The sequence below is a fragment of the Siniperca chuatsi genome, linkage group LG15, assembly GCF_020085105.1.
Source record: "Siniperca chuatsi isolate FFG_IHB_CAS linkage group LG15, ASM2008510v1, whole genome shotgun sequence".
In the NCBI taxonomy this organism is placed as follows: Eukaryota; Metazoa; Chordata; class Actinopteri; order Centrarchiformes; family Sinipercidae; genus Siniperca; species Siniperca chuatsi.
This window is the reverse complement of record NC_058056.1, coordinates 9,312,282-9,338,999: the sequence shown is the minus strand read 5'-3', so window position 1 is coordinate 9,338,999 and position 26,718 is coordinate 9,312,282. Positions and strand designations below refer to the sequence as shown.

General features: G+C 42.0%; 1 protein-coding gene across 13 annotated transcripts in view; it reads right to left on the bottom strand.

The window, feature by feature from the left end:
- kiaa1109 (KIAA1109 ortholog) overlaps positions 1 to 26,718 on the bottom strand; it is a 73,051-nt gene that overhangs the window by 28,292 nt on the left and 18,041 nt on the right. For 10 of the 13 annotated variants that reach the window (XM_044165727.1, XM_044165728.1, XM_044165734.1 and 7 more), the window contains exons 23-57: positions 26,479 to 26,607; positions 25,730 to 25,849; positions 25,250 to 25,587; positions 24,253 to 24,503; positions 23,607 to 23,847; positions 22,836 to 23,345; positions 21,151 to 21,424; positions 20,816 to 20,953; positions 20,564 to 20,634; positions 20,168 to 20,341; positions 19,356 to 19,476; positions 18,889 to 19,038; positions 18,137 to 18,264; positions 17,612 to 17,814; positions 17,105 to 17,305; positions 16,756 to 16,967; positions 15,431 to 15,582; positions 14,347 to 14,497; positions 13,981 to 14,133; positions 13,503 to 13,743; positions 13,110 to 13,258; positions 11,557 to 11,788; positions 10,679 to 10,840; positions 8,498 to 8,673; positions 7,972 to 8,147; positions 7,223 to 7,817; positions 6,146 to 6,344; positions 5,139 to 5,402; positions 4,636 to 4,729; positions 3,221 to 3,271; positions 2,352 to 2,558; positions 1,500 to 1,735; positions 975 to 1,219; positions 735 to 840; positions 19 to 116 (exon numbers count right to left, since the gene is read on the bottom strand). In XM_044165727.1, coding sequence (XP_044021662.1) covers positions 19 to 116; positions 735 to 840; positions 975 to 1,219; positions 1,500 to 1,735; positions 2,352 to 2,558; positions 3,221 to 3,271; positions 4,636 to 4,729; positions 5,139 to 5,402; positions 6,146 to 6,344; positions 7,223 to 7,817; positions 7,972 to 8,147; positions 8,498 to 8,673; positions 10,679 to 10,840; positions 11,557 to 11,788; positions 13,110 to 13,258; positions 13,503 to 13,743; positions 13,981 to 14,133; positions 14,347 to 14,497; positions 15,431 to 15,582; positions 16,756 to 16,967; positions 17,105 to 17,305; positions 17,612 to 17,814; positions 18,137 to 18,264; positions 18,889 to 19,038; positions 19,356 to 19,476; positions 20,168 to 20,341; positions 20,564 to 20,634; positions 20,816 to 20,953; positions 21,151 to 21,424; positions 22,836 to 23,345; positions 23,607 to 23,847; positions 24,253 to 24,503; positions 25,250 to 25,587; positions 25,730 to 25,849; positions 26,479 to 26,607 — 6,948 coding nt within the window. The remainder of the gene's footprint in view (positions 1 to 18; positions 117 to 734; positions 841 to 974; positions 1,220 to 1,499; positions 1,736 to 2,351; positions 2,559 to 3,220; positions 3,272 to 4,635; positions 4,730 to 5,138; positions 5,403 to 6,145; positions 6,345 to 7,222; positions 7,818 to 7,971; positions 8,148 to 8,497; positions 8,674 to 10,678; positions 10,841 to 11,556; positions 11,789 to 13,109; positions 13,259 to 13,502; positions 13,744 to 13,980; positions 14,134 to 14,346; positions 14,498 to 15,430; positions 15,583 to 16,755; positions 16,968 to 17,104; positions 17,306 to 17,611; positions 17,815 to 18,136; positions 18,265 to 18,888; positions 19,039 to 19,355; positions 19,477 to 20,167; positions 20,342 to 20,563; positions 20,635 to 20,815; positions 20,954 to 21,150; positions 21,425 to 22,835; positions 23,346 to 23,606; positions 23,848 to 24,252; positions 24,504 to 25,249; positions 25,588 to 25,729; positions 25,850 to 26,478; positions 26,608 to 26,718) is intronic. The other 3 variants (XM_044165731.1, XM_044165738.1, XM_044165729.1) reach the window with 2 other exon arrangements.

The following is a 26,718-nucleotide window of genomic DNA, read 5'->3' as shown; positions in this document are numbered from 1 at the left end:
AAACTGAACATGAGATACCTTGAACATGAGGCTGAGAGAATAAAGCAGGATTTTTGGCTTGTCTGCATCTGTTGAAGTATCGTGCTCATTCCACAGTGGGATGGGTTGTTCTCCTCCTGCATGCATGGAGAGTATACAAGTCAACCTCACAAGTTCACACAGACTGTTGTAAAATGCTAGATAACGTGTGATATAGCGGGATTATGTTGTCTGTGTGTGAGTGTGAGTGTGTGTACCTGTATATGTGTGAGTGCCTGAAGTGTCCCAGTGCAACTACATTTAAAGACTCCCTGATGTGAATAATTCCCATACACCATTCTCATTATTCTTTACCCTAAAATGGCATGAAACTCCCAGTTCTCTCTCTTTTGGACAATGACATCCATCAAGCTTAGTGAGTTAAACGAAGTATTATCAGTACTGCAGTGGAAATCAACATGACTGGATTTGTGCCAGTGCCTTGGGCATTGTTTTGTGTGGAAAACTATTTTATTTCAATGACTTAAGTAGTAGCTGTAGGCTACAGAATACTGCAGGGAACAGTCAGAGGTTTAAGATTAAATTAACTTTATTGATCTGAGAGGAAAACTGGGCCATTACACCAGCAAAGAAAAGAAAACCGTAATGTACAGGTTCCACAGATACGTTATGTGCAAGTTTTGTCTTTGTAAATTAGTTAAGTTTGCAGTATAAAAATACCTATGTAACAGTGTGCGAGGTGTTTGGTACAGTACCTGAGACCTTCTGAATGACCTCGTTGACCTCCTTCATGAAAACCTTCTGCAGGAAAACCAGGTGGTTGAGTAGGTCTGTGGTCAGGTTGTGCTCAAATGAACCAATCTATACATCAGAGAAGACAAGTTAGGGCTAGTTAAAATCAACATCGGTTGCTCTGTTAATCCATCTTGGTGGCTAATTAGCTTTTATTCATCGTCCTGGCGTACAAATGTGAAGCCTCATCAGGAGCGTCTTACCTCAGCTACACAGCGCAGGTAATTTCCTTGGAGGTAGTTTCCTTGCTTTGCTGGGAAGTCGTCAGGTGCCCAGCCCTGGTCTGAGTGGCTCTCGTGCTCCTCCATGATGTACTCCCCTGACATGGTGACTGGGGGCAGGGTGAGGCTGGCTGATGGCGACATGGTGGACAGGTCCACTGGGGACACTTTTGACTGGAAGCAAAGCTTGTGGCTTGGCAACTCAAAGGTGAAACTGGTTTGTGCCCCTAAACACAGAAGCAGAAGAAGTATGGGAAGAAAGAAAGCATTTCTTTCATTACTTATTTTGCAGGGACTGGACATGCCTCAACGTTGATAATAACACCAGAAAGACAAGGTCATTTTATTTATTTTTTTTAAATTCAGTTTTTCCAATAAAATGCCTTTTTAAAAAGGGACAGTTCCCCCCAAAATACATATTTTTCGTCTTACCTGTAGTCCTATTTGTCCATCTACATGGGTTTACATCAACATGGAAATCAATGTCAGATCTACTCTCACACACACCTGTCATGCCATGGCTCTTCATGCGACCCATTTTGTACTCTGCTTTCAGTGAGGGCAGCAGGGCAGCCCCGATGGTGATGCCATCGATCATGGCGCTGAACTTGAGGACGATGGGCTTCTTCTCCAGGCCTTCGGGAAGCTGAGGGAACTCATTGGCTTCTATGGGGGTCTGATTGATGCTGGATGCTTTGTCAGAGGGTTGCGGGGTGGGGGTCTCCTCTCTAGTAGGAGGTTGACTGTAAAGGGAGAAAAAAAAAAAAAAAAACATTCAGTCAGAATTGGCTCATTATCTACAAAAGTGTTGACTTTGAATCTGTGAAGGTGGTGCTCTATCAAGTAACTGTTGCTATTGTTAATGGCTGGACTGGATTTGGCATCCGGTGCCGCAGATCAGTCCCAGATGTGAGGGGTAAACTGTTTGGAAGCTGAAGTACACATTGAAAAAATTGTGTTTGTGTTATTATGGAGAGCTTTGCAGATACTGGCTCATATTACTGTGAACATTAAATCATAAAAACGTTGTTTAATATCCTCAGCACACCTACAACTCTATAAATATATTAACATAATTCAGAATATTACCATGGAAACGGACCACACACAGGCTTTGAAAGCAGTTAACTGGCAACAGTGTGTATATACTGTAGTAACCTGTCACTATATGAAAGACTTCTTACGAGGATTTTATTAAGTATAGATTACAATCTAATGGCATTTGGTGTTGCATGATTCATTTAGGGTTTTAAATATACTTACAAGTGTAAAACAGTTTTGAGTCGGTTTCTCGTTACTTAAATGCTATAAATGAGACTTTGTTCAAAAAGAATTAAAAGATAGATAAATGAAGCATACATATTGGAGGGCTGGCGGATGAGGTCAGAGATTTGTTTGGAGAGCTGGTGGGAGCTGCGGACCATCATGCTGTGCAATGTAGCTGGGTGCTGGGGGATGTTGATCATGATGGCCCCCACTTTGAAGACAGCTGCATTGTTGGTCTTCAGTCCTCGCTGGGCGCTGTACAAGGCCTGGGACTTGGCGATGTTGCATTTGACCACCGTTCTGAAACACAGAGTAAAAGGGAATGAGCAACAGGACTGAAATTAGATTTTTTTTTTTTCTCTAAGGTGATGTGGACATTTGAATGGATGTGCAATTTAAGTGGAATTACTGAGAGGACATCAAACAGTGAAACACCATGCAGATTCAAGACAGCATTCAATTTTCTGGGAACAGATTGAATGAGCAATCATGACAGTGACACATGTTCCACTATGAATGAATAAGATAATGATTTGTACATTATGGCAGCCGAATGAAAGGTCTCTTATAAAGAAAAAGCTTTGTGATCCTGCCTCTTGTAGCGAATACAGCTTTCTCTACATTCTTAGCTAGCTTATGTAACTGAATGCTGAAATATCTGATGGTAAGATATTTCAGTATTTTGTCAGATTGTAAACATTAAGAAAACAGTCAAGAATGAAAAATAAAACAGGCCAACTTTCTGCCTTCATAAAATCAACAGGAATGGTAAACCTCACCTATGAAAGTGGCTTCAGACACACAAACAGTTAACATCAGCTAACAAAGAGTCCTGAGAAACGGTTCACTGAAAATACACATGGGTGACAGGCGACTCAGACAAATGGAGGATGTGCAATCAGGGCAGCTGTGTTTTTAAATTAACTAATGCATGTGAGCCCTAAATGGTAGCATTAACATACAGAAACTCTTGTTTAGCTGTGCTGGTGGGAGATGTTGGGAAATCCTCCAGTCTATGCAAGTAGTTGGAAGAGAAAGCCAAGGAATATAAAAAAAAAAACAGAAGAAGAGCAGAAGAAAGTGTGAAACAGTTCTGAGACACCATACGGTGAAAACACAGTTTTTCACAAGCAAGAACATTAAGGAGCCACTTAAAGTGAAAATGTGGTCAGCTCTGAGGGTCATGCTCCCTTGCTTTTTTTGTTTTGTTTTAGATGCACACGTTTATCATGAAAAGGCTCTGGACTAATAAAGTGGTTTGAAAGAAGAATAAACTAAGCCAACAAGTAAAATTTAATGTTATCATTAAACTGCATGTGGAAGAAAATATCTCAAAACAACTGCTGACAATCTGCTTATATGGTAGACACCATGCTTTAATTGTGACCCAACATATTTGCATTAGATCCTGTTGTTGATTATCACTTTATCCCTGTTCTTTGTTTGCACACTGCGTCCATTTGAATCAAACTGGCGAGTAGGAAAATATGTGGAGTGGCACTGCAATCATTCTTACTTACATCTGAATGTTGGGCAATTTTATACATCAGTAACAACTATGAAGTGCCAGGCTGTCTGGCATATACAAATTCAAACACTTGGGTGCAGTTTAGAGCATACAGTATGAAAACAGGATTAAGTCTCTGTTTTATTCTCACAGTGGGAGCATCTGTTAAATAGAATGAGATGAAAAAAAAACGTCTTAATGAAGCAGCAGTATAAGTTCTAAACTGAGATGAGACATCAGCCTGTCTGAATGCATGACTACAAGGCTTGTAACCTGATTAGGGTGGTTATGTTTTGAGGAAATTGCTTGCGGTAAAAACAAAAACCGCTGTTAAAATTACCTGGCTGGAAAGGAGTCGGTAATTGGCTCTCGCTGAGTGCCTACGCTTGTGGAAAACACTGCACCTACGTCTTAGTTTTCTCGGGGAAATTATAAACGTGCTTGACATTAGAGTATCCATGTGCAAGTTCTGTTGTGGTGTTTATCACGGAGTATGTTAAAAAAGTAAACAACCAATTTGGCCAAGTTGTAATACTTATGAGCTATGAGAAGTTCTATATTTGAGACCACAGTTAAAAGCAAACAGTTGTTCTCTTTTGTAACACAGAAAATAAAAGTATATTGATAAAACAGCAGGAATCATTCAGAATTCATTACCAGTTTCAAACCGAAATCAACAAACCATCAACCAGCGAGGGTTAGGATCAATACACTCTGTTATGCTATTCAAAGCATAATTATACGTCCCTCCTGTTTCTATGAATTTCTTTCAAGATGAGACATAAAAACCTTCATTAAAGGCTTATTTTTTAAAAATAATTGTTAAATCACTTCCCTAATTAGCAGAAGTTAAAGAGAATTTGTACGTACTGGATGTCAGGTGTTATGCCCTCCAGTAGAACAATGTTTACCCCTCCTATGTGAGCCGACGCACACGTCTCAGTCATTTTCTGGTGCAGGATATCTGTGGACACGTGAAAGAAAGATTCGATTAAACAGAACAAACTTTTACCAACCAAAAATTGCTGTCAACCTGTTTTTGCAGAAATTAAATGAAATATATTTTGTGTATGGAATCAATCATTTAATCAGGACAGAAGATTTTGGAACTTTACATCTTAAGAATACATACTTCAAGTTCCAGGCCAAAGACTGCAAATGTTATCATTAAAATTGTACTTATCCACCAAAGACTGGCTTTGATGCTTGATTCATGTAAGACATTTACTACCACAACTGATGGATTTTCTTTAAAGGTCATTGCATAGGTAAAACCGTTTACCTGAAGTGACTGACCAAGTTAAAGCTAATAAAACACAGCAACAAAAACTCAGGTTCATTCCCACTAACACCCACACAGATCTCAGCCTCACCTTTCATCTTCTCCTTCAGGGTGAAACTTCCATGGATCTTCTTCAGCTCAGCCTCCATGGTCAGCCCGCCGATGTCGGCCTCCAGGTGGGTGCGGTTCACCATGCCGATGCCGAACACTATGAGCGTGACGTGCTGGGGCTCAGAGCTCACCAGGCTCCGCCTGCGCCCGCCTGCGCCCGGGGGCTTGTTAGGCGTGGTGGGGTCTTGCTGCTCGTTCTCAAAGATCACTTTACAGAGCGGCTCTGAGGGCCGACGTCCACCTTCTGAGATCAAGATTCGTAATTAATTCTACATTTACACAATAATACTGTTAGTGCCTATTTATAACTGTCATTTTTGTAAAGACTAGACATGATTTGTGGGGTATGATTTTAGTACACCATGATACAGTCTTTGTTTAACTGTAGGTTTAGCAGGATGACATGCCCCTCTTTCAAAAATGTAGTGCAAAGTTTTAGTCCCTCAGAAACTTATTCTGTCACTGCATCAAGGTGTGTTCTGTTGAAACGCTGTCCACTACAAGCTACTCTCATACTTAACAAACTCCTCAGGGGGAATGTGGGGTCATAACAGCAGCAAAGGGTAATATTAGGATAAATGAACTAGAATTTAATAAATAATACAGCAAATAGGAAGTATTACATATGACACAGCAGAGAAGTACAACATTCAGTGAAAATCAAAAAAACATAACGTAACGTATAATAAAGTCATTTGAGACTCTGATGAATGAAGCAGCCATAAAACGTCCTGTAGTTCAGGTCAGGAGGGAAGAAGGCGTGTCAGGAGAGAATTGAGATGCAACAGCAAGGTTTGTGAAGCAAAGCAGAGGGTGCAGATGGAGATGAAGAAAGAGAAGAAGGGAAATCAAAAAGCACAGCAATATCTTAAAAATAATTATGCGTGGAAGGAAGGTATAATGGGTAAACGTGCAAAAAAATAAATGCATGGGTGGGATAAAGGATGCAGATTAGGAACTGGATGACTGCTGGAAGCTGATTCCCACCTGAAAGGCAGTTCTCTGGGGAGCTTTTCTCCAGGATTCCAGTGGGATCGGAGATGAGGGAGTAGAAGTTGAGCAGCTTGTACATGTTCTGCCAACATTCTGCGGATGGCTCGCTCTGCTCTGACACTGTGATGGAGTCTGAGTCGTCCATCTGGATGGCCATGTGGTCTGCCACGTCACGGGAGCCCTTCCTTGACACCTGAAGACGTTACACAATATTCCACATTACAAAACAAATAGAAATGTCACAATATGCATCATGGGGCTGAAGGGTAAATAAACAGTCTGGCTGACTTATTTCTTCTTTTATTGCCCACATTTTTACAGTAACAGTAATGTTATGAGCCTGTACGCTGTCATGACAATGCAAGGCGGTGAGATCTGTAAGATGACAACAGCTACTAATGACATCAACTTCAATATACAGGAAAGTAACTCAGTTATTTCTGTAGAGAGATTTCTAGCATTTCTAGAGAGAGAGCCCTGGTTTACATCATATCTGTAGAAGTCTGTCATGAGTCCCTCTGATACATCTTTTACCTTTATAAAAACCCACTTAGCTTGAAGTTAAGTTTGAAGTACATGTTCCAACTGTCAAAACAAAAACAAACGGTCCTGGGGATAATCAAGCCAGAGAGGTTTCTACCATTTTTCATGTTTTGTCTGAAAACTGTGGACTGAATAAAATTCTTATAAACAGCTGAAACTGTGTTCAGTAAAGGGTGCCCATTCTGAGAAATTCCTATTATCTACTGGCTCCCTCTAGGGTTTGTGTGTGGAAAATGAAACATTTTGTAATTTTACTGATCATATTTACACGCCTGGGCAGGTCTGCCACTGAGGAATATTCAAGACTTTTTAACACTATTTGATCCAGATCTTAACTAAAGTCCTTAGGCAGGTACTGGCTGCTCGAAGTTGTAGATTAAAAAAGGTAACTGGTAAATTATGCTGTAGAGGTTGAAAGTCCCATTCAGTATAAACATGCTGCTTAGCGATGCAGTTTTACTGAAAAGGTCTATATATAAAAGATGACTCCTCAAAAGTGTAAAAAAGGTCTATCTTTATTATAGTTACCTTAGAGGTGCGTCGCTCTGAACGTCCAAGGGAGCTGCGTCCTCGAGGCTCCCTTCTCCCCAGCGTGTCCATGCCTGATGGAGGCCCATTAGATGGTAAACCCCCAGTAACGCCTACTCCTCCGCCACCTGCTCCTCCCCCTCCACCCACCCCTCTCTTGCTCTTCAGGGTTTGGGTTCCGCTGCGTCCCGCCCCGTTGAGGCTGCCCCGTGAGCTGCGGCTGAAGTCAGAGGACCTGAAGTAGCGGTACGGCCGGGCCTTGAAGGTGGGTGTCGGGGAGGCCGAGCCGGCAGTGTAGCGGCTCAGCTTGATATCAGTCTGCGTGGCCTTGATGTCGTCAATCATGGTGCTGAACTGGTGGATGAGGCGCACCAGGGCCATGTCCACGCGCTGGCTGATGGCCTGACAGGCTATGGTGAAATCACAGTGGAATGTGTTGAAGTGGCGGCGGTTGAGGTCGTGGAATGAGAGTGGAGCTGCAGTGGGGCCCTGCGGAGCACTGGTTGACTTCTCCATCACCACTGCATTCAGGCTGAATGTCTCAATCAGCAGAGCTGGCTTGAACTCCAGCAAAGGGAGGTTCACCATGCCCTGTCTAAAGATGGAGGGAGGGACAGACAGGTTTATGTATGTATTAAGCAGATATTCTGTACTTACGTTTAGAGTGAACACCACACTAAAACTAATGAATTTCCTAATCATTTTTTATTGTTGTAACTTTCAGATGTTAGGATTAAGATTTATTTTACCTCCTGGATCTTTTGTTTTTCCGCTCTTTGGAGGTGTCAGAGTCAACGATGTCCGCTCTGAGACACTCTAGGTTGCCAGAAAAAGACAGATACTCTCCAAAATACATCTTATAACTAAGAGGAGTGGTGTCTTGGGCCTGGATGCCTGTGTAGCTCAGCAAAGGCTTAAAAACAACCTGAGGGTGGAAAACAGATATCAAGGCACAAAATGAAGACGTTTTTGTAGAGGTGATGTGTTAATTGAAGTATGAGCCTTGCAGATAGTGCTTCCGATACCTCCATATGGAATGAAGATAAACATGAAAAGACAAAGGACTTAGAGAGCATAAGTGACATTACATCACTTGCAAATTGATGTATTTTAATCCTAAATATTCTGCCTGTTTCCACGCTATCAACACAAATAAGAACCACATTTAAAACCTATTTTAAAACCACAAATTCGCATATTTCATTGAAAGTTTAGACAGAAAGCACAATAACTGAACATATGACAAAGAAATGCAGACAGATGTATTCACAGCACCTGAGCATCGGCCAGTTGAACCGCAGCTGGACACTGGTTGCCCTCTTCAATGTCGGCCATGTCGTCCTGGCTGGTGCTATGCTGGGAGTGGGTCCCATCCAGGGTGTTCTGGTCGCTGGACAGCACTGTGTTGAAGTCTGATGCTGAGGGGATTGTGGGCAGGTTACACGTCCCACCTAAGGGTGCGGAAGAGAGGTTCGGGATACATGTGGTGTGAGACCAGGCAGGTCTTGGGAGCTACTGCTGTGTTTTCTTGCGGAATATTTTGACACCAGAGCATGTGAGCAGAGGAGCAGCGCAGTGACAGTATGTTACTTGAGCAAGGACATGTACATATAAGCAGTAGTGAATTAGTAGAGTGCTGTAGGGTGAAACACTTTACCACTCCAGCTCCTCATAAAGTCATTAGAGGGAATTAAATGGAAGGCAACAACCGCATTACAGGGAGTGTTATGCACAATTTGGAACTCTAAACAGCCACATCACATTCACTTCATTTGTTTGTGAGGAACTGCTCAAGCTAATTTGCTGTGCTGTCATTGACTGACACCTGGGTGAGTAGATAGCAACAAAGCTTATCGTCTCAGGCACAAATGCAGCCTTTCACACATTTAATTGTACCCACACAACCAGAAGTGCTCTGCTAAATTGTAAAAAGTAAGATGTATCTTTTCAGTGATCCATGTGGGTGATTCCAAATATTGAACTACTAGTGAGGGAGGATGAAACAAACTCAGAGTGCAGCTGTTTGTAACTCAGAAGATGAGTGGGAGTACAGAGGGTGGGAAAGAGCAGCACTGTGAGGGATGAACAAAATCTCAGGTCGCTAAACTCTACTAATATGCTCTGGTTCTCACACAATGTTTGGCAGGAAGGTAACAGTGAGGAAACAACATGACTTTATCTATCCATCACAGCAGCACAGTTACAAGGGATTCCATAGAGTCTTATAAACGACCACTTGACTCTTTTGATATCAAACACAATTTATATCATTAAGCACATGTTTAATAACCTGTCAGCAGGCTGCTGTATTAGAGGACCACTAATGACCTATGGAGGTACACAGATTTAAAAAATTAATAAAAGAAAAAAAGACTAGCCCCGGTGTTGGACTGGTACACAATACTGGCCAATAACAAAACGGTAGGTATCTGAACTGGTAGCAGGAAAGAAAAACTGGCGTTCTAATTTAAAAGCTATAAACTGAGGTTTGCATTGTTTGCTCAAACTGCTTTGACATCTCTGACATCTTATCTAAACAGGCATGAATTGCTCTGAATGGGAAATATCATTCATATGGCACTCAGGTAAGACAATGTTTAAAACTGACCATGGTCTTATTCTTTAAAAAAGGCACCATGTGCAGGATTTGAAGTTTCCTGGCTTTGGCACTCCCTAAGGGTAGTGCAACAAAAGACAGTGACAGACAGCAATGCACATTGCCACTGTTTGTTGTATTTTTCAACAACTAAAAACTTTAGCCATCAGAATAATTGGATATATGCTATAATCACAGAAAAAATCTATACATGCTTTAACCCACAATATACAGTATTAATTGATTAACTGATATCTAATTTTTTGCTGCTGCAATAAATTAATTTCCCTCCAGCATGAATGAAGGTAATCTTGTCTTATTTACACACTAACAACATTCGTGTTTCCAGGTTTTCCTGCAGGATAGATTGACACAGAGTTCTAGGTGACTATTACTAACTAACAAAGGGGAACAAACTAACTTCTAGCTAGTTAATTAGTTCACCAACACCATCAGCACAACACTGAGCAACAATCCCTGACCTCCTTCTGGACTGTTAATTGTTGGCAGTGGTTGGTACTGGTAGTGGTTGCCAGGAGAATCCAGTGGGTCTAATAAAACAGCAACATTATATGGAATTTAACTGAATTCCTCCGCAACATACTAGGAGAAGCATGGAGGTGTTAACGATTAGCATCTATTCTAACAGCATTATAACAAAACTTTTAATAGTAAAAAATAGCATCATTTTGCCCTCAAAGTTCCACAGAAATTAGTTAATCTTAATGAACTGGAACACTCATCCAAATATTAAAGGGATTTTCTGCATAAAAATGAGATTTTTAATAAATATAAATTGATTGATTTGATTTGACAAGTAGAAAACCTCCAAGGCAAAACCTGAGTCCATGGTGTCTGACCTGTCTGCAGGCTGTTGTGCTGGGAGCGGTTAACCGGGGAGTCCTGGGCTCCAGCCCCCGTCCTGTTGCCCACAGCATTGGACATCCAGTTGTAAAAGCTGACGGAGGAGGGCTCTGACAGCAGCGGGTGCTCGGTCAGCATGTCTGTCCCTAAACTGTTTCCTAAGCCCCAGAAGAAAGAGATTGAGATCACATTACATCATGGAACAAACTACACATTTTTTTTTTAAAAATAAATAAATAATTTTTTTTTTTTTTTTTTTTTTTTAATCACACAGATACTGACTGCTGTTCACAGATAACTTTCATCTTGCATCATAGAGGCACACGTAGTTAATGTAAATTTAAATTTGGGGATTCTAAAAATTATGACAAAGACATGGTTTGTACAATTTCCAAGCTCTCACACCATACACACATACATTCTCATAAACAGTCATGGTCTTCTACTACATAACATAACATGTAGAGAAAATGCTTATCTTTTTACACTTTTTTTCTTATTTCGTTCACTCCCTGGTGTGTTTTGTTAGCTACATTCAAGCTTTTGCAACACTTTCTTTTATGAAGCCAGGTGATATCAGCAGGGTTTGCTGAAGACGTTGAAACAAAGTTAATAACTCAGGGCACACTCACTCCGCATATTCGTTCACTGTTTGCATGTGCTCGACGAGGGACCAAGCTGTGAATCTATTTTGGTTTGCTATTATTCACACTATTGAACGGTAGAGGTCAGCCTTGCACCAAAAATGACAAGCGCACTTTTACATGTTGTAATAAAAATCTAGGAAGTAAGCTCTGTATTCAGTTGTTACCAGAACCTTCCACACACTGTAGTTAGCAGCAGTGCAACACAACAGCGGTCCGGGCATGAGTACCTGTGCGAGTGAGGGAGGCGCTCTTGGCTGCAGTGGCGGCAGTCGGTTCGCTCCTCTGGGGCATGCCCTCCAGCAGGTTGTGCAGGCTCCGAAAGCTGCCTGTCAGATTGCTCAGGAGGCTCTCCTTCCTGGGGCTGTCCTTGACTGGCATGCCTACGCGGCTCACATGGGCGGGTGAGTCAGCTGCTGTGTCACCGCTGGTGTAGCTCAGCGACTGGTATGGATGGGAGCCCTGGGTATGACAAATGTACAGATTACTGAGAGGTCATGTTCACACAATACCACTGCCTGTGGCTTTTTATATTTCAAAAGATGAATGGGATACATAGTGACTGAAGCGATCCATTCCATCCAACAGTGGAATCACCTTCACACCACAGTCAGAAGCAATGTATGCTGTGAAATGTCACTTTCCTTCAAAGTACTCCATAACGTTCACATCAGCAGTGTTTTTCAGGGCTGCAACTAATGATTACTTGATGATTACTATTATCGACAAATCTGCCGATTATTTTCTCAATTAAATGATCAACCATTCGGTCTATAACATGTCAGAAAATAGTGAAGAAAGTTTTCCAGAGCCCATGGTGACATCTTCAATTTGCTTGTTTTATCTGATCAAGAGTCCAAATACCAAAAGGTATCAGATTTACTTGAAGACTAAGAAAACCAGAAAATATTCACATTTGAGGAGCTGGAGCCACTGAATTTTTGGCAGCGTGTACCATTAAGGCTGAGTCCTTATCAAAGCGGCCCTAGTTCAAATCCAACCTGTGGCCCTTTGCTGCATGTCATCGCCTCTCTCTCTCCACCCTTTCCTGTCTTTCTCTGCAGCTATCTCTATCTGAATAAAGGCAGAAATACGCCAAAAAATAATCTTAAAAAATAAAAACAAACAAAAACAAACCTTTGTTTCTCTGATAGCTCGCCATGTGAAGTGAAGTGAAACAACCCTTGCTAACACATCCTGGCTGCTAGTGTGTCCTTTAAAAAAAACTTGGCTGCACTGGAAGATTTTGCATGTACTGGCAACCTCATCTTTTTCTGTGAAACACTCTCACACTGGACAAGTAGGCTGGATTTACGAAAATTGAATACTGTTATCAACACAATCTGGTTTACATACAGTGTAGTACAGTACAGGTACAGAAATGTGTAGAGCAATTAGGTGATCAACAGAATATTAATCTGCAATCAATTAATTGTTTTAAGTATTTTTTTTAAGTCTGTAGCTTCTCAAATGAAAATTCCGGTTTTCTTAGTCTTCTATGATAGGAAACTGAACATCTTCGCATTCAGTAACCCATTTTACCATGGGCTCTGGGGACTTATGATGGGCATTTTTCACTGTTTGCTGACATTTTACAGAGGAACAATTGAGAAAAAAGCCTTGGTAGATGAATCAATAATGGAAATAATGGAAGTTGCAGCCTCAGAAATGTGTATGCGTAAGTATACTTTGCATTTATTAGGTATAACTGTACAATCTCATGCAACCTAATATGATTTTAACAGATAACTGGGACACAGAGATACACTAATTCTGAAAGTACCTTTATCCTGAGTGCAGACTCATTGTGTGTATGGGACTTTGACAGTTTCCTCATGATCTCCACTCCGCTGACAGGACCAGAGTTTGCTTCTTTTGGCGGGGGACGACTGCATGCTCCCTCCAGCAGCATGGTGTGTTCACTCACTGTGGCTTCACAATAATTACATAAAATAAAACTCCTAGAAGAACCATATGACTGCTCTAAAAGTCAAATCTGAAGATTCATACTATGTCATTTATGTCTGCATCTCCTTTCTGCTAACAAATGATAACAGTCTATTTATTTCTGTGCAAAAACACTGAGAAGTAGAGGTCAAGAGTTTCACCGTCCATCTGTTACCACAGATGGGTGGGTCAAAATAATATTAGCACACTGAAAGCTGTAAGTTCCCACCTGCGTCAAATTCAAATTCAGCTCCATCGGCGCTGGTGTCACTCTGCAGTGCAGCACCATTGTCCAGGCCCAAGATGGTCTCACCCAGGCTCTGCTGAGGCTCCTTGGGTTTGGTAAGCTGGTTGGGCCTCATCAGACCAATAGCTTTGAAACCTTGAGTCACAACAATAAATTTCATCCACTGTCTGGCCAAAGCAACCAGACCCTTCTTCAGGGTCACAAGGGCTGGAACCCCATCATTCTGGGATGGAAAGCAGAAGAGGAAAGAACTGCATTAGTGCCCCAGGTAAGGGATTAATTAAAATAGTGAAGGGGAGCCAAAAGCACTTAAGACCTATTAAAATAATTGGCGGTTGTTTTTTGCCCAAATGAAACCATATAACTCAATTTTAGTAGCCATTTAACTATATAGGGTCAAGTTGGAGTTTCCTAAAATTGATGCAATGGAAAAGAAGAGATTCAGAGGCCTTGCACTCACCATGGTAGCCTCCTCTATGACAGAGTAGTCAGCCTGCTGCAGATAGCGGTGAAGGATGTTACAAAGCATACAGGAGGGATTCTCATGCAGGTAGCGAGCTCGTTTAGTCACGCGGTTGTACTTGCTCCGGATGGGGATGTGGATGCTCTTTTTCTTTTGGGGAAAGACAAAAAGAGCTAAAAAGGAGGTTTGGAACTAGTGCACATAAAATCAAGTAAAACTAGATGTTGGGCTTTGGACTCCTTTACATTTACAAGTTGATAAAACAGCTGGTTTGATAAATTGCTAATTCACTGATGCAATCAGAGGACACTCGACATTTCTCCTATGCGATCATTTGTTTGTGTCTACAGATGTACTGCTCACCTCAAGAGCTTCTGTCATGATGCACCCCATAACAGCACACACGCGCAGTGTGCCCTCCATGTCCAGTTTGCGCAGAGAAGATTTGAGCTGGTCGATGGGAACCAACCAGGCTCCAATAGCAGGCGTGGCTGTGCTGAGCAGATTCAACTGTCTGTAAACACGACAGAGAATCAGAGGATCTTTTATCACCTTATAATAACTATTGATCAATATATTCTTAAACATATTTATACATTGATGTTGTTCTCCTGCCTCAGATAACATGCTAAGGGCTTTAACATATGTATTATCATAATGTCAACAACCTTTCCCATGTAACAATGGTTAAGAATTGATTTTTGTTGCTTTATTTTCAACTGCAGACCCCAGATACATGGTGCACTTGGTTAGTTGAGCTATAATAAAACTCTGAGGCTGACAGGTCTGCATCAGCAGCAAAGTTGACAAGGGTTGACAGCTGTTGCCAGGAACATGAGAGGATTTCTCATAAAAAACCCTCTCCAACAGATAATATTGTACTTATTACACTATATTGCCTTCACACGGCTGAAGCTAAAAGCGAACAACTAGTGAAGTCATCTGTACTTCAGCCAGATGACGGTGAAATGTGGTTGCTTTTTGTCTGAAAGGAAAATTCTATATATATTTCAACCTTGCTTATTTCCCATAAATGTGCCCTGGATGTAGATCCCTATACAGTTAGCCGTAGTAATTATTACCTGGGTCTACTTTCTGTGTTTACTTGGTCAGACTCAGAGATAAGCGTTTGAAATGAGTCATGTAAAAGTCGTATTTATTCGGAAAGCTGTAGGAGGCTTACGTAGATTTCCCCCGATATATGTTGTTTTGCGTGAATACTCATTTCCCTGAATCTCTACAATGGATGTGGTGAGTGCAAAGTTAGCACGACCCATAGTGTCACAATAGCCACATTTATGGGAAATCCCCCAGGTTGAAATATACCAGAATTTTGCTTTAACTATGAATTTATCTTTTTGTGTAGTTTTAGCACAAATCAAGGACTTACTGTAATTATGTGAAAGGATTTTTGCTAAGAGGTCTATAGATGTCAGTGGAGTCGTACCTGGAGATGGCCTGTGAAGGTGAACGCACATTAGTGGGAGCAGCAAAACTGAACCAGATCTCCCTGATGGTCAGCTTCATACTGCTGGAGTCAGGAGGCGGGGGCATGAGGGGGAGGTCTTTCTTCAGGTCGTCTGACTCCACACCTTCATCCTACAGAACACAAGAGAACAAGGTTTAACAGGGGCGCGTTCGGCTCCAACAAAAAAAAACAGAAATGGTGGTGCCTTGAACACCCTGTTGTGTAGGCAAGCGCACTGCCTTTTTAATACGGCAGGGTTTATATACACGTCACTGTGACTGGGTAACACCTCTGACACACCCACCAAAGAGCGAAAACGTATCTCAAAGCCCGATGCACATCGTTTTGAGGAAACACGTCGCTAACCCGGAAACCTGTAGCAAAACGGTGCAAACCGTTTTCTGATTGAATGTGCCCCTTGTGGATGACATTGGCTGGAATGAGTTCCAGTATTGCAGCTTTGGAATAGATTTACTGCCATCCTCTGTGACTGGAGCCACAACTCATCACTTTCAGCCCGATTACAGCTTTGATTCGCCACCCTCGCTTATTTTCAAGATCAGAGTGGATCTTTCCAAGTTTGATGACTTTAATGTCTTTCTTCTCACTCTGTTTAGGCTCAACCTGATTCTTTCAAATTACCAATGTAATTTTTTGATACACATCTGAACCAGTCTTAATGAACTAATTTGTGTGAGCAAGACAATTACTCAAATCGGAATCAGAGACTGGAAATAGGATGCATGTTTGCAGAGTAAAAATGCAGCAACACAGAAAATAAAGAAAAAAACAGATGAATAATCCACAATTTTAAGATGAGACGGGCCACGCATACACATTTTGTTTCAGATCAGTGCAATACAGCTTTGATTCTCTGTTAACAAGTTCACCTGCATTTTCTGTGACATTTAGGAGCTTGTAAGCTTGCCCTAAGTTACGTTTGTAACAGATAAAATGAAGAAGAAATGGGCTTAAAGAGAATTAACTTTGTCCTCACATAAGCGAGTTTGAGGTCAGTGTCAGCAGAGCTAAAAAGGCTTTTTATGCGTTTGTCGATCTCAAGAAAATGAGATAAAAGAGGACTGCAACGCACTGTGACACTCAAATGCCATGGGAAAAATTCAGTTATTAACTGAGCTCATAAAATAAATATTGCAGAATGAGGTTTTGATGGGGTTAAAGCAGAATTTACGTTGGTTCGGACCTAGTTTTCTTTTAATCTGAGCAAAGAAAAAAATCTGAGGGAGGTATGCATCTTTTAAGCCAGTTCACAGTAGCATAGAGAGCATTTCTCACTATGTCACCTGGTCGTCTGAGTCTGAGTGTTCATTGACATCAGAGGCAGGGCTGATCGCATCATGTGGCAGGTTGTCATCAGAGACGTCAGTGCTGTAACCGCTGCCCGTCTGAGAGCCAGTCGAACCATTGGACTTAGACATACCCGTCTTTCCTCCAGTGTCTGAGCGTCCCATCACACCAAATGAATTGTAAAGGATGGCTCCTGACTGACGGCCCCCTACAACACAAAGTGTAATACATTCACAAATCTGTACACAAATTCTCTACATCCTTCTTGATATACACTCATCTTTGATTTTTTCATACCCCTAGGTCTCAATATAAGTGCTGCTCAGAGAGTTTGGGATGTTTTACCTTTGACCGTGAGGTTCTCGATGCCACATTCAAACATGATCCAGCCCCATTTCTCAAGAGACGCTGTGGAACGGCTGAGGTCGCCTGCAGTGCCCTGGGCATCGGTTTCATCCACCAGTGAAAACTCCTCCAGTTCCTCCAAGCCAAACAGGACTTTGGACTTCTCAAAAGGGATTGCTGTGATGGCACATGTGCCAATGTCTACGAAGAGGAGAAGAAACAATGCAACTGTCAGAAAATGCCACATTATTATACACATCCCTGCAATTTTTAAAATTTCAGCAGAGAAGTGCCTGGGGAGAACAAACTAATCTGAAAAAGGATCATTTCTAAATAACTTTGGAGTCTAAATACTTTGCTTGCTACTGTAGGTCAAGTAGCATTTTATCTAGGGACAACTCGTACAGAATATTAACAAAGAGATTGTAGGTCATGTAAAAAGAGTAAGTAAACCACTTCAAAAGTGGCACAAGGGATCAGTCAGGGCTTTCATTCTCCTGAACTAACCTGTGGAGTCGAGGCCTCGCAGCTGGCTGTGGATACGGTGGATATTGAGCCTGGCGGCGATCTCTTTGCCTTTCTCGATGCCGGCGTTGGAGCGCAGCGAGCCGGAAGACTGAGGCTGCATCTTGGTGGCTGAGGCGTACTTCTCCAACATGACTGATGGTCGGCCATGTTCTGTGGTATTGGGTGTCTCCTCTACAATACCCCTGAAAGAAAACGTGTGTTTCAGCTTGGCTGCTGTCGCGAAGCCAGAGAAATACAATTTGTTGATTTTGCATTCTGAACACTTGCACAGAATAAACTAAATACAAATCTAAGTGAATTTTTCCCAAATTCCCAAAGATTATTACCCCACTGATAAGGTTCTAAGGTGAATGGTAGTGTTGAAAAAATTACATCCAAACAACCACAACTGAATGTGCCAGCAGGCATTTTAAAGCACGTAAAGCAAATTTGCCAAGAGCACATATACTCCAAAAAGCTTCGCCATTGCGCACGCACACACACGAGGAGTAGTCGAGGCATTACCTGTTCATTCTGAACTGGGTGGCAATCCTGTCGAAGCACAGCGCCACTAGAGACACATGTGTGACGCACTTATTGGAGCAAGACGGTGACCCCTCCTCTACAGAAGCCTGCAGGAGGCAAAGGTTCACCTGCAGGAAAAGGGAGTAAACAAAAAGACAACTAAGCCCCACCGTGCTGTAAAATGTTTTCTAAAAATAAATAAATCGGATGCTATCGACATAAATAATAGCCATGCCCACGAGAAGCTCTTAAGAAAAGACAAATTATTGCTCCACAGGGATGAATACAGTAATAAACAGATTAGTCATACTGTGTGTGAGGCTAATTTTCCCAAATGTAAGATTTTTTTTTGGTATTTCTCTATATGAAGATATAGAGAGGGCAGTAGAAAAACCAATACTGTAATAGTTACAAATGAGAAAAATGTATCATGCATCCAGTCAAGCTTTTAGTGTAAACAGACTTTAAATTCAGTTCAGTGTAATAAAAAAAGAAAAATATGAATGGTTTTGATTGTACAGGATACATCTCATATAGGTAACATCTGTTTTCAAACCTACGCTTTTGTATTTAACAAATGGCTTAATAAGTTGACCTACCATCATTATTCTACACAAATGCTGAGCGCATTGTATATTCATTGTTTAAATGTAATGTGATCTATAGCAATGCTCATGATTCTGTGCTTGCTCTTGAACCTCTCTTGGTCAGAGCACACTGCTGGCCTCATTATTCGGGGTCATGGGTCTTACCTTGGGGATGGAGACGTTGGCTTGAAGGCCCTTGATTTTCACATTATCTGGTTTGACGGACAGGTCTGTTTGGCCATGGGAGATGTTGAGCGAGCCAGGGGTCGTGCCCTCTGTCTTGGACAGCTTATGCTCCTGCTTGCCTGTTTGGCTCTGTGTGGATCCAGATCCAAAACAGTGGGACATCAGTCATTGGGCAACAAAGCCACTTTTTTTTTATTGGGAAGCAGATTTTTGTCAAATCAAAACATTTAGAAGGACTTATTTAAACACTTATTTCATACTCTTGACAAATAGTCAATAAATAGTCATCACAAGAACTACAGCTTTTACTTTGAAAAGCAAATCACTTGAATATTAGTTGATTCAAAGCCCGAACAATGATTATTAAGCTGTAATATGTCAACATTCAAAAATAAATATTAACATATGAAACTATATTGCTCTGTTCTGTGCATTGTGGTACTTACGGACTCAGTGACTGTGGACTTGCTGATCTGATAGGCTTCATTGAGTACTTTCCCATGCAGGTCATCCAGAATGCCTGCAGGATGACGGATACTGGCAAAGTGGACCATGGATTCGATGTACCTGAAAGAGGCCAAACAGACAGTTAGCTGTAATAAAACAAAAACTTTTCATTAGGGTTATAAATATTTTGTATTTAGTTGATATTTAGTTACATTTGTAAAAGACAGACACTTCAAACACCCCAACTGTTAGGGCATTATCAGAACTGATTCAGATATAAAAATCGCCCTTTCCAAGTATAATCAAATATACTATGTCAGTACTTGGAGGCTGACCCCTCTTCAACCTTCTAGCTACAGTTTACCCATCTCCACACTGCACTAGCCAAGACCTAAATGCTTGTAAGACCATTTTAAGCCCAGCACTGTTAGCCTTTGGCAAACTAAACATTCACACTGGTAGACACCCAAGAGCGAGACCAGACTCTGAAGCACTGTCAGCAGAATTTTAGATCCAAGATGCAGTGAGCATAGGGATTAAATTGGCTTAGGGTCAAATCTTAGCTTCAGGCTAAAAAATAACCCTTAACTAAGAATGTGTAGTGTGAGAAAGACTTTGTCAGCCAACTGTTTTTATTTTTCTAATCAGGTTTTTCAAATTGAGATCGAAAACGTAAGACGAGAGAGAGATGTGGTCAATAAAGCAGTATGACATGCAGACTGAAAACAAACAGTATTTTAAATCAGGACATAGTGAGAGTTTAAACAACACACACACAGACTGAAAAAATTACATGAAGTATAGTTACTACCTGTCCAGGGATTCAGCCACAAGGGGCGTGAGCACCACATTGATGGCTCCCTTCACCTCCACGATGGCAGTGGTCCTGGTCTGCGCTAAGGGCTGCTCCAGAGTCCAGTCATCTGTCGTTGTGTCTTCATCTGTGTTCTCCATGGCCCTCTTGTCCAGTGGGGTATATGGTGTACTGTGGAAGCACAAAGAGACAATCTCTGGTCATGCATTATATATTAATAATAAAAAATAAAGCATAGGTTGCTATATGTAAAGACAGTGTGAAACAATACATCATTTGGGTGTTGTTGAGTGTACTGAGATATACAAATACAAAAAAACACTTTATTGAGTGAATAGGTTTTTACTGTGAATGTATTGGGTAAGATGGGTGAAAACAATGTGGCTTAAATACCTGTTGTTCTCTCCCATCAGCTGAAGTCCTCTCTCCAGTAGAGAGCTGGCTGAGAGGCCCTGCTTTATCACCTGTAACGTAAAAGAAAATGTTACACCCCAAAACTGGTGCACTGGGTGTATTAGGGGTGGACACATCATTTTAACAGCCAATACCAAGACAAAGTTCTGAAGTTTAACTATAGTATTACATGCTGAAGGAGCCAATAACCTTGCTACACGCAGACAAAGACGGTTAGTTATAGTCAAAGACCTTAAAGCTGGGGACAGACAGCTGATCAAAGGAGGCAGAGCTCTCCTCACTGGTGGGTGTGTCCAAATCTAGGGGACGGTGCAGAGAAGACTTGGAGGTCCTCTTATTGGTGGGCTGCTTGACAGACCAATTTGAGACCTGGCAGAGGTGAAGTAAAGAGTGTTTTAATTGGACAAAAAAAGACATCACAGTGAAAATGAACAGGCTGGGCAATAGCACAGTTTCAGGCTTAGCTTTTATGTTTTTTGTAAGAAGCAAATTAAGTACAAGTACTTGTTTCGATCATTGATGGACCCAGGATTTGCACATATATGGACTAACGTGAAACACTTTACCTGATAGTGGGCTAGGTAGCTCTGGTAGCACGCCATGACGTGGGGTTGGCGGGTTACAAGGCCGGGTTCAGCCATCTTCTCCGCCTCCACTGAGCTCTCCTCCTCCATGGCCAGGGCTGAGACGAATGAGGCCTGGGATGTGTGGCTGGGCAGGGGCTGGGGCGGCAGCGGAGGCAGCATTGGGGGCAGGGGCAGGGGACGTGGCTCAGTGATCAGCTCCCCATTGAGAACGTAGGTGAGGGGGCCCTCAACACTGTGGTAGATGGAGCTCCGGCTGGGGGGGAAGTCAAAATATTTATACATGGGCATCAAACGATAATGTCAAGGTGTGGCCAGTTATAGCCCAAAAAATGTCAATATAAGCATGGGTGTTTTGGTGGCAAATGGCCTTTTGTTGCACTTGAATGACACTCCTGATACTGTCACTGTAGTGTTCTATGTCATAATTTAGCTATACATTTCCCTCTAATGGCAAATGAGTGATGTCAACAATTCCAACATTGCTGATATTATCCACCTTTTTAACTGGATGCCTGCCAGAATCTATAGTACCTCTTTTCTGTGTATAGTTTTCTGTGCTTGAATTAAGCCTTATGTTTCCACAGGCCTGTGCCAATTGAAGCTTTTCATGAGACTGAATTGATTATTTGTGTTTGTGTGGAGGCTGTATCAATCGCGTGTTGAAATCAATGTGAGAACATTTTGACTAACAGAAAAATGACAAGGTAGTTGCAGAACAAGACTGAAATCCAATTTGCCAAACACACCAGCAGTAAGTGGCTGCCCACGCATCAAACATCTCATTTGATACAACCCTTCTAGATCACATCCGTCCTTGCATGATCGAATCAAAGTAATAAATGAAAGCAGCAACGTGTTTAGCTTCGGGGCAAGTTGCTTAACACAGTGAAATGGCAAACTTGTTCGGTATTAAACATAAAAATGTCCTAACACTGTTAATGTATTCCTGCATATTGTGCCACAAAGACACTTTACAATCATTGCAAAGATGTCAGTGTGAGTCATCAGAAAGTTATTTGACACAATTGTTTACTGCCTGTTTCTCCATTCCAATCTGCAATGGTTTCCAAGTACAAGCTAACTGTTAAAGACCCTGCTGTTACGGTAACTCCAATACATGAAACAAGGTTTCTATATTATCTGCTTCTAAGTCCAGCTACCATGAAACTTCAAAATTGCAAAACATAAATTCTATTGCTCTGTCTAAATCTGCAAAAACTTGAAATTATGATTTTTTAATTTTTAATACTATAACACCATCGAAATGTCACAGTGACATCCCAAAATGGGAACTGACCAATTGGAGACACTTAACCAAAAACCAAATTCCTGCATTGATCACAAACGTAAAATGTAAATCATAAATCAAATATCCTTCACAATGGCCCCTTTAACATTATTTAAAAGGGTAACACTTCAAGCAATCTAGCAAGGTCAGAATTTGCTAGACAGGTCATTAATTCATCTGCTCTTACAGATGAGAAACGAGAGACTCTTTGATGTTACTGTGAGCTGTGAGCTGTCTAGACTCTACCATCACCTTAATCCTGTGCTTAACCTTGTACTTGATCTGACCGTCCACCGTCTCCTCTCAAATTTTCAAACCCTTTAACTTTGAGAACTTTTGTGAGTTTGACTGACACCGAGTTATGATCTAAGCTGACCTGTAGTTCTCCATGTGATACGGGGGCTGCTGTGGCTGCTGCATATGCTGCATCTGCTGCATCTGCTGCCTCCTCTTCTTCTTGCGGCCTGGGTACGTCCCTGGACCCTCATCGGCACTGCTGATTGGCTCAAAGTCCTCAGCAGCGGAGAAGTAGGCCTCGCTGTCAGCCACAGACATGCTGGAGTCTGCAGAGCGGTACTGATGGAAGGTGTTGGAGTCAGCTGAAGGCGTGAAGGGAAATGAGCCGTAACTCCTACGCTGGCGTGGTGAATCCAGGACGTTCTCATCGCTGCGGGAAACCTCGCTGCTGAACTGGACGCCTCCGGACAGAACTGGTGGAGGCTTGTCGGTGAAGACGGCAGCCGACAGGCTCTTGGTGCTGCCCAGTCGACCTGAGTGTACAGAGGACTGGCGCTTGAGAGGGGAGCAGAGGGGTGAGCGCACTGAGGAGCGGTCCTGGGAACTGTTGGGTGAGACTGGCGAGACCTCGGGGACCTCCCCTAGGGTGCTGCACAGAAAGAGGAGAAATAACAGAAGTAACATTTGGAGGCTATTATTGACTGTGTGTGGACATTAAAATTATATGATTATATGTAAAGACTAACAACATTCAGGCTGAAAATCCTGCTTGTGCTGCCTTCTAGTGGTTCCTACATGCTGGGACAGCTTATATTTATGTGTTAGTATTGTTTTCTGTTAAAATACATCACATATGTAACAGTAAACTAATAGTAAAGTAAAGTAAAATAGTATTTAGACAACAACTCACTCAGCAGGGCTTTTGCCGTTCATAGGGAACATGCGTTCCTCTGTGCTTGGCGAGGGAGTGTCCCTCTCTCCAGCCAGCAGGGGCAACGCGGCACTAGAGGAACTATTTTCCTCAGAGGAGGAGGCGGAGCTGTGGGAGCGTTGGGGCACCTGGAGACTGAGGTGTTGCTGACCACGCCTCTCAGGCAGCTCAGGAGGCAGGCATGGCGAGTGTGTGTCTGTCTTCAGTCCTACAACTCTCCCTGAGAAAACATACATTTGGTTCAGTAACTGTTGATACTTCCAGACAATTTTTTTCTGTATCAGTATGGTAGATTCAGTATTTCTCACCCCATGCATATATTCTGTATTTCATAGGGAGGTGGTCACACTTAGTTCTAAGTGCCTATCAATTAGGCAGACAAGATAATGATAACAAGCTCAATATATTACCATATAATATAAAAAATTATCATGTAATGGACCCCTAGGTAAACAAAGACCTGCAAATTACTCCTAGGGGTCGCCATATGGGATGAGTAGCTGTTGTTTTAGTAATTAATTAACATTGTGGAATTTATCTATTCTTACTTTTGCTTGGGATTCACAAAGAAACCCTCAAGCAACTCAGAATATCAGGAAATGTATATCTCTTTGCAAATCCATACCATCCACTTTGGGTGTTTCCTTGGTAATAATCCACTCCCCTGGCTGTAGCAAAGATTGGCCATAAGACATGTCTGACTCAGTGCTGGAAGAACAGAATGCAGATGAAGAGGAGGGCGTCAGCTCTTCAAGCTTGAAAAAGTCCAGGCCCATGTTGGTACCTCCAAAGAACCTGCAGCCTCCAAGGCAGCCACAGCGGTTCCTGCTGCGCCTGTTGCGAATGCCAGCCTCTTCCGGCCATAGGAACCAGAGTCTGAGGAGAAGAGGGCAAAGGGAGAGATAATTAAAGAGAATGATGAATGCAGCAAATAAAAAGTTTGGAAGACTGGACAACATCTTAGTCAACATCTGATAATCATTTATTACTTCCTTCTTTGTTCTGTTTAGTTTCCAGAAATCTGCATTGGCATACACTCCTAGAATCATGAATGTACATACATACTTTACCATTTCTTATAACCCACATACAGCTACAGTAATAAGAAACATCATGTCCAATTACAAGCTAGACAAGAACACCTGTACTGATAATGGTTCCCTGCAGACCTTTTATGAGATCTTGAGTTATTATGTTGAATCTATTAACCCAGTAGTTGGCCAATCTAGCAGCTGGTTATCACATCATGAGCTGGATTACTGCATATGACTAATCATCTCGTTTTGTTTAAATATATCTACTTTACATTACGAGCTGAACATCTTATGACTGTATCAGTGACTCATTATACAGCGGTGTGATACAGCAAGTGAGTCACTTCCACTTTAAAAAGAAGTTTCAGCATTGACATTTTTGTAAACAGTGTTTTGAACATTACCAGTGTCCCTTGATTAAACTAAATCTTAAAGCAAATTCACAAATGAAATACAGGTGAATAACAGTGGCCGATGATATAAATAAGAAATGCCAAAATGCCACAATGCCCCCCCACACACACACACACACAATGTGAGAGAAGTGCTTAGAAAAGTAAATAACACATGATAGTCTGTGTTTTCTACCTTTTGGTCTGAGCATCGTGTAGCTCTAGAAAATGCCTCTGGACTTCACATTTGGCTGGGTGGTCAGCAGCCAGGGCAATGTCTGCAGTGATGAGGTTCAGGTTGACTGAACCTGCCTCCAGCCAGACAGAGCGTCGCAGCAAAGGGGGCTGACCGAGACCTAATGGCTGACCTGGACCTTGACCTTGTCCAGCCGGCTGCAGCCTGGCTGTCTCGCTGTGCTGCTGCTGCTGCTGTTCGATGTACTGCCGGATGTTAACGTCCTGCACCACAGCGCTGATGCCCTCTCCCACCGCCTGGTTGTGCAGGTTGCAGTTAGCTACGCGAACGATACCCGTCTGGAGAGGAAGAAAGGAAAAATGGAAGATCTTTACACATACCAAAATCTAACAGCATATTTATAAACTGACATGGAGTTAAATAGTTATTAATAAATATCTTTACTTAAAATACAATCTATAAATGGTCGGTGCTTCTTACCTTGATGTTGGCAGCACAGCCATGCTCCACAATGAAGAGGTCAACTCCATCCATGGCCAGTCGAGTCATGGTGTACTTCAGCTCCTCTGATGTGCGACAGTGACCTGGCAGGCAGCTCATCTGAAAGACAACTATCATTTAGTAGCAGAAACTTTTCAACGGTTGCAAGGAAGCCATCTCCAATTTAGTCTGGCTGTGCTTTACTGCTAGATGGCCTGTGGCCACAGCTGCTCAGTTGTCAGAAACTAATGAGGGCTCTCAGGCAGAGTTTTTAAAAATATCCTTGTTAGTATTCGCATATAAACAAGACATTTTGTGAAACAGACTTGTTTTCTCCCACAGTTAATTCATACATCACAATGTTGTCTATGTATACTATGTATGGCTGCTGTGAGTAGATCAATAGTTTTGTGATAGAGACTGTTCAGTTTCTCCATCTGTGTAAAAGTGTGCTTTCTGAGTCATGCATCATTAGAGAAAGGTCCACAGTGGTCTCCTTTTATTATCTGTTGTAATTTGCACATTTCCTTTCACAATGGACAGTGCTGACCAACATTCAAATATCACACACAAAAAAAAAGCCTTCGGCCATAATGAGCTAATTTAGTGGCTTCCTGCATGAGATTCAGACACAAAGAGCTGCTAACTAGTAGAGACCAATGCTCGACAGCTACAGCAGATGAAGTGAAAATGTGGGAAATGAGGCTTCGGCCTTGTGCAGCATTTCATGTTATACTGCCTGTTTGTACCTTGGCATCGCAGATGCGACGGTCAGCGCCATGCTGGCAGATGACAGAGGGCTTGGGTTGTTCTAGCTGGAACTCTCGGGACACCACGTGGAAAACGAAAGTCTCGCCCCACTCTATCATACTGGCCACCTAATAATCACAAACACACACAGACACATTAGTATTTCGAAACATCAATAAATACATACAATACTGCAAGGGCAAATGCACAGAATAAAAAACAAAATAAATACAGTCATT